This window comes from Montipora foliosa, chromosome 2, assembly GCF_036669935.1.
Source record: "Montipora foliosa isolate CH-2021 chromosome 2, ASM3666993v2, whole genome shotgun sequence".
In the NCBI taxonomy this organism is placed as follows: Eukaryota; Metazoa; Cnidaria; class Anthozoa; order Scleractinia; family Acroporidae; genus Montipora; species Montipora foliosa.
Genome location: NC_090870.1, coordinates 30,947,673 through 30,957,672, shown reverse-complemented (window position 1 = coordinate 30,957,672; position 10,000 = coordinate 30,947,673). Strand labels below are relative to the sequence as shown.

The 10,000-nt window shown below is 38.5% G+C and overlaps 2 protein-coding genes across 2 annotated transcripts in view; one reads left to right on the top strand and one right to left on the bottom strand.

The window, feature by feature from the left end:
• The first annotated feature begins 1,325 nt into the window (after positions 1-1,325).
• LOC137992843 (NADH dehydrogenase [ubiquinone] iron-sulfur protein 4, mitochondrial-like) lies at positions 1,326-7,381 on the top strand. The gene is made up of 4 exons (XM_068838380.1): positions 1,326-1,531; positions 2,078-2,253; positions 6,763-6,836; positions 7,071-7,381. The coding sequence occupies exons 1-4, from the start codon at positions 1,337-1,339 to the stop codon at positions 7,172-7,174; spliced, it is 549 nt and encodes a 182-aa protein (XP_068694481.1). The 5' UTR covers positions 1,326-1,336; the 3' UTR covers positions 7,175-7,381.
• A 1,400-nt stretch (positions 7,382-8,781) lies between these two features.
• LOC137992841 (endophilin-A2-like) overlaps positions 8,782-10,000 on the bottom strand; it is a 22,857-nt gene continuing 21,638 nt past the window's right edge. The window contains exon 10 of the mRNA XM_068838378.1: positions 8,782-10,000. This exon is cut by the window's right edge and continues 783 nt beyond it. The gene's annotated coding sequence lies outside the window, so the exon portion shown is untranslated.

Below are 10,000 nucleotides of genomic sequence, written 5' to 3'. Positions count from 1 at the left end.
CCAGTTATAGAAGAAGAAAGCAATTAAGGGAATCTACAAATTACTCGAGATATAGATTTTCTCACGGGCGCAACATCCCCATTTGTCTCATCTGTTCGTTTTAACGGTCGATGCGTTTCTAAAGTAGAGCCAGGAGCGGGAAATCAGCTGTCTCTTGAAAATGGCCGGCCAGCACCTGTCGTTGCTGACAGTTACATTCAGTTGCGCTGGGTAAGGCACAGCAAAGAAACAGCTTCATTACCGCGCATTTTGCCCCTCACCTGTGCTGACTTAAGTGCATCTTTTCAACATTGACAGCAAATAGAAATGCAAGCACATAATGTTCACTCATAACAATCCTCTGTAAGTGGCGTTTTTCAGTCTAACTGAACTTTTGCGTAAGTTAAGTCATGACATCACCGCTAATGGGAGTACGTTATTAGAAGATGTAATTTCTGACGATTGAATGAATGAATGAATGAATTGGGCAGAAATATTCTGACGCCACGATGGAGAGGTTCGCCGGGTGTCACGGGATTAGTTAAGGGTAAAACAGTTTCGGCGTAGACTTAGGTCATTCTACAATCTTGGACGGAATAAAATGGAACAGAAATGCCCCCTTCCCCCACAAATCAAGGATGAAGCCGCGAGAAGGCCAAAATACGCCATTTTCCCATCACTGATTTTGGGGGGAGGGGTGGTCTCAATTTTCCATTTAATTTGTCCAAGATTGTGGGTCACTCAGTCTCCCTGTCTGTTTACTTTTTTATTATGTGCTGTTTTAATTATTTTCACCCTTTCCTCGGGGTTTTATGCTGCCGCATTAGAGGAGGAATACGTTTCCACACGTTTTTTGGCCACGTCTAAAGGGTGTTTTTTAGTGGTTTTTCGCATCTGGCATAGCACAACTTCTAGGAGATTATATTTAGGTAACTTAAGTTCTTGTAGTATGCTTGTCTTGCATTTGTACGACTGACTGACACATCCTACATAACATTTCACTCGTAGCTCGTTGTATTGTAGTCAGAATCTATAACAAACTGTCGATCAGTTGAAATATGGCGTTGAGCTGAAGCAAAGTGGTTTCCGCCAGGCGGGATGGGGATGGAAATGCTCATTGCGACGGGATGGCGGGATGCGGGATTACAAAAGCCTATTTTTGGACCCTCACGGGGCAGTTGTTGACGTGAAAGCGTCTCTAAATGTCTCCGTGGAACTCTCTGGCCTGGCTCTCCTAGGACTGTCCTCTCCTAGCCTCCCAGCCTGCCAGATAGTAGGGAAAGAGGGGAAAGAGCGAATTAGCCCCTACTCGCTATATTCCCACGCAGTCGTCTATCTGGGAGACTGGAACAGGCTAATGCTCCCCCCATTCTTCAACCGTTTGTTAAGAGACAATATGGCAGCTCCCATGATCAAACACATCTATCGAGCGAATTTCAGTCGTCTTGTGCGACCATTGGTAGGATTGTGGCAGTTGTATTCAACTGAGTCGACGCCTTCTGTGATTCCAAAACAAGAGAAGGAATTGGAAGTTATTGATGAAGATGGAAAGGTAAGTTCATGGAGTTTAATCCCATCTTTTCTAATATAAATCCGGATTTTTTCTCTGGTTCCAGTTTTCTCTTGAATATTAATCACCCCGGATTCTGACTGCGCAGGGAAAAATTAACGTCGTACGGATTAAGGAAATAAAAGTCGTAAGATAACGGGACGACCGCAAAAGTTGATATAAACTTAAATTAATTGTTGTAAAGTAGCATTAATTACAGAGGATAACGGATGAAATATTAATATTATAGAAGAAACAGATTCAAATATGGGATTGCATCATACAGTTCCTAAAAATGAATCTACACAGTGTTGTGGCGTAAGAAGTTACTAATTTTATGTAGCCAATGTTTTGCCGTGTTTACGACAAGGTGACACCAACAAGGACGTTTCTTTGCGAGGTACTGTAGCCAAGGACTTTCGGCCCAGTATAGAGTCAGGATTGATGCTCAAAGGTTTTGGATGTTTATAAGCCAAATAATCACTAGCCTTTAAACTTCAAAACACTCTTTTGATGTGGTGGCTTAATTTGTGCTTTTTCTCTTTCCAGGAGGTCATTTTCCCCACAACAGGTGTTCCAGAGTGGCTTGTCAAAGAGCGAAAAGCAAGGATCTTTGTCCCTGCTAGAAATGCGATGCAGTCTGGAACATTTAACACTCGAAACTGGCACATTGAGTTTGACACCATGGAGCGATGGGAAAATCCATTAATGGGATGGGCTTCAAAGTATGTCCTTATGTCTTTTCTTAATGACAGTAAAGAGATGCAAACATAAAATTTTTCCTGTTTTTACTTATTATTGCAAGGTGAACCCTTTTATACCCAAGAGTTGTTTGAGGCAATTTGACGAAATTGCAAAGGAAGGGTGGAACAGAGTTAATTATACATTCTAAATGGTGATAGTGATTCAAATAACTTTTGAAAACAATATTATTAATGGTACAGTATACAGTGTTCATCATTGTATTGGTTTAGAGGACGTGTAAGGAGGAGCAGTCATGTCACCTTTCTGCATGACTTGTGTTGTGCCAACGTTGCTTTATAACTAACAAAGATGGATGTCGCTGTCTTCTTTTGTCATACTTTTAGTGTCGTCTGTGTTGCTATAAATCAGTGTTACCCTTTCAATATTGACTGTGAGTTATTCTCTGTAACTTGATGTTGACATCGTCTTTAATATGCACATTAGATCATTTGATTTTACAATAGATAAAGTCACAATGAGATCCTGTTAGCCATGAAACTGTTTTGCACCGTTGACAAGCTTCTTCATCACAAGAATGATAAGGTGTTACCCAAGTCTGCTTCTGATCAAGATCTGGCTGAAGAGCTTGCTCATTTTTTTGTGGAGAATATTTCTGCCATTCACAGCAGTCTGGTGGAAAATTGTGTTGTACTGAATGAAGACTTACTTTTCACCAACCCACAGTGTGAACTGTGTGATTTTCATCCTGTATCATCCCAGTCTGCCAAGGAGATTGTTTGTTCCTTGCCATCTAAATCATGCTGTTTGTACCCCCTATCAATATGGCTACTTAAGGAACATCTTCATGCAGTATTGCCATGGATTGTTACTTGAGTGCATCCATTTTTCGATCGTCTTTCAAGAAATCTGTTATTGCACCATTACTAAAGTAGCTGTCACTTGATCCACCTTGCGAGCAGAGCCTCCTTTTGTCTTTTTCTTTACTGAGGAGGAGAAAAGGAGGCTCTGTCTGAATCACATCAACGCTTTGAGGCCCACGGCAACCCGAACTTCTGGACTAGTCGATCTTGTTTTCTCTTGTCAAACCGTTTTTCCAGTGCGAGCATCTGTTATGTGATAAAACCGATGGTTATAATTGAGCCTTCTGTACTGTGAAAAACCAAGGTAGCCGCGAGAACTGGCATATTAGGCTTGGGTTTGAGACTGTATCCTGGCAACATGAAGCGCTTACTTGATTCATGCAGAGTCTTTCTCGAGAACGCCAAAACCGAGCAAGCAAAAGAAAGGCACTGCTAGCAGGGTGCACTTGATCCTGGTGTCTATAAACACTACCATCCTGTTTCCAATTCTAAAGTTATTGAAAAAGCTGCCATTCTTCCACTAAATGAGCGCTTGTCTAAGAATGACTTTCAGGAACCTTTCCAGTCTGCCTACAAGTGTCTGCACAGCACAGAGACCACACTTCTCAAAGTCCAGGGCCCGGTTCATCGAAAGCTGATTAACTTAATCCAGGATTAGCGTAAACTTTTGTTTCACGTTTTCAACTTTTTGGTGAAAGTTTCTTTTGCTTATTTTTGTTTTTCAAGTTTGACGTCTTCTCATGTAAAGTTCTGCCCAAACTCTGCGTTGAACAGCATTTGGGAGTAGAGAAATAAACTGCTTGGTTAATTTTTAATCTTAGATTAGCGTTAATCGGCTTTCAAGGAACCGGGCCCAGAATAATATACTTACAGCTCTGGATAAGCGAAATCCGGTAGTTCTACTTCTGCTTGATTTGTCATCTGCTTTTGAACAAACTACCTTACTCCTTAGACTTAAATCTCATTATGGAATTACTAACAAAGCTCTAGCATGGTTTGAATCCTATCTAAGACATCAATCTCAAGCTGTAATTATAAACAACACTGTATCGTCTCCATGCAATCGAACCTTTGGTGTCCCACAAGGATTCGTCGGCACCCGGTCTTTTTTTCTTTGTATTTTGCACCAATGATAGACATCATGCAACGGCACAAGCTGCAATTTCATCGTTATGCAGACGATTCCCAGACTTACCTGGCCTTTAATCTTGCCTGTCCAGAAGAATTGTCAAGCGTTAAGTCTACAATTAAAACCTGTATTGCTGATGTTTATATATGGATGTCTTTGAATTTCTTGGAGCTTAATGATGATAAATTTGAACTTATGGTATTTCACTCCCAGCGTGACCCACTTCCTAATAATAATAATAATAATAATAATAATAATAATGATGATGATGATGATGATGATGATGATGATGATGATAATAATAACTTTATTAGCAAATTCAAAGAAAAATCTTAAATTTTACGATGGTAATAATCATAAAATAATAAATCATTTAAAGGGGCTAGGTCACGCTATTTTCGGTAATTTTGTTTAATTTTGTTAATTATGAGCTCTAAATGTCAAATTGGCAGAGCAAGAGTCTTTCATTTGCAAAATCACAGCCACATAACAACTGAAAATGATTTTCCAGCTGTGTAAATAACATTTTGATATAGACTGATATAAATTTGAAGAAAGGTGGGCCAACGTTTTTCAAATTTACCCAAATTCAATCCATTTCAATCCTCTCCAGTTTTGTCCATCCATGTCCCTTCTTATCTTCCCTGTGTTTTGTTAAAGTTCTTCTATAGTTTTGAACAGTTATTTTGATATTTTAGTTAATTCTATGACCATTCGATCAGTGCTGAAATTGCCTAAAATTGCGTGACCTAGCCCATTTCATATGCATTATAAAAAAAATCCATTACATATGTCTTTCTCTTTGGTCTTAGCATACTAGTCAATAAAAATCTATAATAATAGTAATAATAATAATAATAATAATAATAATAATAATAATAATAATTATTATTGTGGCTAATCGCCGTTGCAAGTACAGCAACGACGCCGCTCAACAAGGTCGAACCGAAAGCATACAATGGCGCCTCTGGCAGCCGCTATACGGTCCATGTGTGACATTGGAGCACAGCTTACAGCCAAGTGGAATCAGCTGTATGTTGGTTTTTGCTGAGGGGGAAAAACCGGAGAACCCTCGAAGCAGAGAAGAGAACCAACACAAATTCAACCCACTTATGGCGTCGGGTCTGGGAATCGAACCTGGGCCACATTGGTGGGAGGCGAGTGCTCTCACCACTGCGCCATCCCTGCTCCTGACATCTCAAGCATTGTGGTCGGAGGAGAGTGCATATCCCCTGTGGCAACCTGTCGTAATATTGGCATGATCTACAATGAATCTCTCGCTTTTGAGAAGCACATAACCTCTATCACCAAAACTTCATTCTGGCATCTCAGGAAGATCTGGCGCATTCGACACTTCCTTGGTACAGATTCCTTGTCAACTTTGGTCCATGCATTTATCACCAACAAGTTGGATTATTGCAATTCTCTCCTCACTGGCCTTCCAAAGTATCTCATTAAACGACTTCAGTGTGTGCAGAATGCTGCAGCTTGCATGGTGTCTGGCTGTAGGAAGTATGATCACATCTCACCCATCCTACGTCAACTGCATTGGTTACCTTTGGATACGCGACTTTGCTTTCAAGGTCCTACTCGTGATCTTCAAGTGTCTTCAGAATGTGGTACCATCATATCTTTGTGAAACCGTTATGTCATACAAGCCCACACGAGCGCTGCATTCTGGTTCTAAAGACTATTTGGTAGTCCCTGCATATGGCCCAACACTTTGGAACACACTCCCTCATGAGCTGAGGGCTGAGAATGACTATGAAAATTTCAAGAAAAAGTTAGTTTTTAACAGAGCAGCCTTGTATAAAGCATCAGTGAACTGTGGATTTTGGCGCATCTCTATTTCTACATTTATTTATCGAAAAATTAAAATGTATCATTTTAACCTACAATCTTGGACAAAAAGAGTTGAGAATATTAAAAACAGTGGTTGCTTTACACACTACGGCCTCAATGATGATGTAACATTGTTTTTTCTTTATTTGGGGTTAATTACCTCTAATTGTGAATCTAATACCATGATGACATGCCTATGACTGATATATATTCCTTTTCTGTACTTACATACACACATTTCATGTTTTTGGGCAAAATGATCCCTAGACAATCTTGGACAAAAAGGGTTGAGAATATTAAAAACAGTGGTTGCTTTACGCACTACATCCTTGATATAGCACCCTGTCAGCCATCCCCCTCCCCCCTACAACCAATGTTGATAAGCCCAGGTTCAACATGCTTTGTTTCGTTTAGCAACATTGATCGGGGGGGGAAAGCACATTTTTAAAACAAAGACAAACTAAGTGTATCAAACTCTTGGTGGCAGTATTATAGAGGTGAAAACAATAGAACTCTTATCGGTACGGTCAAAAGGTGGCTGTGACTGCCTAATAGAGCTTTCAGTTACAATAATTATTCTGCAATTATTTTGGGACTTTAAGTACTGGCCACTTATTAGAGGGTGGCCCCTTAAGGAAGGTGCAACTATATTCACTGGGACAGGCTTCAACACTGTAATATACTTTTTTTGCTTTTAGTGCTGATCCACTGTCTAATATGTGTCTTACATTCAATACTAAAGAAGCTGCTATTAATTATGCTGAGAAACAGGGTAAGTGCTTGTTAAGCTAATGCTTTGTTGCAGGAAAAACAAATTGTTTTTCTGTGGGTTTGTTGGTGGATTTTATAGGTTATCTTTTACTGTATTACAAGACGGTTTCCTTTACAACACTTTCTGCTCTTAACTTTCCCTATATTTTTGGCATAAAGTGTTATGTCAAGTTAGTTTCATACCCGTCTAAAATTAATGTAAGCAATTTTGTTTTCTTCCCATCTTGCTACATAGGGTGGAATTATGAAATAGATGACAAGCATGAAGTCAAGCCCAAAGTTAAATCTTATGGAGCAAACTTTTCATGGAGTAAGAAGACCAGAGTTTCAACCAAATAGATTCTGAACTTCATATTCTTAACTTACACTCACACAATGCTTATGCAAAAAGTGACCATTAAATGGAATCATCGTCCTTGGCAGTAAAATCTTGTACATTGTAACAAAACAGTTACCGGTATGTGTAATTTCTGTGGTTAGACTAATACTGTATAATTTTTTGCTTGGACCAGTAGTGTAAATAAAGTTTGTGAGCAAGTTACAAAACTGACTGAAGTAGACGTTCTTTTGAGAACTAAAAGGAAATATTTCAGTTTAGCAAACATCTTTCAGGGGGAGCATGCACCTCACTGTCCGAGTTTTGAACAGATTCCAGCAAATTATGCCTTGCATTTCCCAAAAAGAGGATGGCAAATGAACATTTTTGCTCCTTTTCATCTTGTCAGATATATAATTATTTTTACATTACCCAATACAATAAATGTAAGATGCGATTTCTTGGGTGATTTATGTGTGTGGTAGCAAAGTACACTACATGTATATACACTCTCACCCTGGCCCTGATATTTACAAGACAAAAACCACAAATTTAACAAAAGATACCTCCAGAAGTTTAATTCATCATTTCCATCTTTTTACACAAAACTAAGTCATCAGCAACAATGATAGTTGTTAAAGAATTAAAGAACTCATAATTAAAGAACTCCTTCCATGAACAGTAACAACATTATTCTTAACCTCATTGGATACTGACTAGGACCACACTGGCCTGACTTCAAATCCCAAAATCAAGCATGCCATTTTGTTACAAAACCTGACCTACACTTTAAAATTTTCATATTGCAGGTCTTCACACTGTTGTGTTTGAATAGAGTACTGGTATTATGCTTTTAGGAGTCAATCCTTGATATAAATATGTAAGGTAAAACGTATAATGTGGAAACAAGAAAAACATGCTCGAGAGTACTTGCCAAGAGCACTGCATACATGTATCTGTTTCTTTTTCTCTACAATGGTACGTGTATTTTGTTTATTATTATCCATACAACCTAAAGCCCTGTCTTCATGTTATAAACACTGTATAACATGGCAATACATTGTTACCAAATAGCGTTGTCATAAGATATTATAAGGAAAGTGTTAATCATCTGCATATACTTTATCTTCTGATTGGTTTATGGCAATGTAAAAACATGCAGTCTGGGATTAACATACTTTATTATATGGCTTGTGTTTGTAGCTGATATAACGCGTGCTCTGATTGGCTAATTGTGACTGAATTGTAGGGCATTATTCTCCCGTAATGCCCACAGGCCGATTACAGGCTGGAAAAAACAAAGCAAAAGGTAATTAAAAAGCCATATAATAAACTACTTACTAACCAAGCTAGCTCGAGCTGTACTGGGGAATATTGGCCCTCGGTCGTTTTTTTGTACGGACCTTGCTGCGCTCGGTCCGTACCGCCATGACCTCAGGCCAATATTCCCCAGTACGGCCCTTGCGCTCGGTTAGTAAGAAGTTAGTATTGTGACCTAAAACCATTCAAGGCTAAAATGAGAGTACTGTAACTTATGATTTTGTGATGGGTAGTTGCAAAGTACTCAGGGTGCAAATTAAAAATGAAAATTAAAAAAAAAAATGCTGAGTAGTAAAAAAAATCCATTTACATTACCAGTTTATTTAAGACAGTGTCAATTTAACTACAAAAATTAATAATATTATAAATAATTTTTTTTTGCTTACAGTATGTCAAATTGGTGTGTTGCAAATTTGTGCCTTCTTACTTTGACAATTTTGTACTTTTGGGATTAAGAAGTAAATTGCCACCCTGTGAGCAGAGCCTCTGTAAACTCACCAGAGGGCAAGCAAGAGAGGCCCTGCAGAAAATATGTCAAGCGTTTTTAAGTTGCCGCAGCCCAAACCTTTTTCGGCAGCGTATGCATCATATTTTTGACAAGGCGAAGGTCAAAGTCGAGCCTTTAGTACGAAAATCAATATGGCGTTTATGAGTGTGATCAAGACTTGGCCTGGGATTGAAACTGTCTCCAAACAATGGCTTGTGCATACTCAACAAAAACATGACACTATTTCTGCAGAGTCCTTTCTTTCTCGTTGAGTTAGATTGCTAGATTAAAAAAAAAAAAAAATTGCATGTTGCCGTGTGTCTTTGTTGTAAATGACCACACGATGTCTTTATGTCTTAAGAATAAAGATGTACACTAGCTTTTTGGCAAGGGTGTCACCATGACAAAACTTTCTTGTATGATCGTATAACAGATTTGATTTTAGTTGTAGTCTTGACTGAAAAGACCCACAGCAAGGAATCTATTAGTCTTATCCTCTAATTGATAGTATGTAATGACCAAACAAAACAGGAGAAGAATTAGTACAACTTACATGTAACTGAAAAATAGAGTTGCCTACTGGATATTTTATTAAAAATGAAGCCAAACAATGAACAATCTCATCCCAAAACATGTGCAATGAATTGGTGTTAATCCTATGCCAATAACCAAAAGAAAAAAAAAACACAAAAAAGGCAATGGAGAGAGAGTGGTTTCAGCATTTTCATCCTAGAGTTTTAGTGGAAGTTACAGTGGAGGTTGTAATTGATTGACATTGCCTGATTTCAAGCCAAAAAGGACTAGGTATGAGTCTGTAAATTATGCGATTAGCAACTAGTGATCCACATATTCAGAAAGTTAACACCAAGCTTTACAAAATCCCCAAGTTTGGTGTAAGTAGGCCCAATATTAAGCAAGATACAGCCATTTAAGAACGTCAAGATTTACAAAGAAATGTATATATGGCCATCCAGATGCTGTGTCCGGATGACCAAACATTAAAATTTTCTTTGTAATTTTGACGTTTTTAAATGGCTGTATC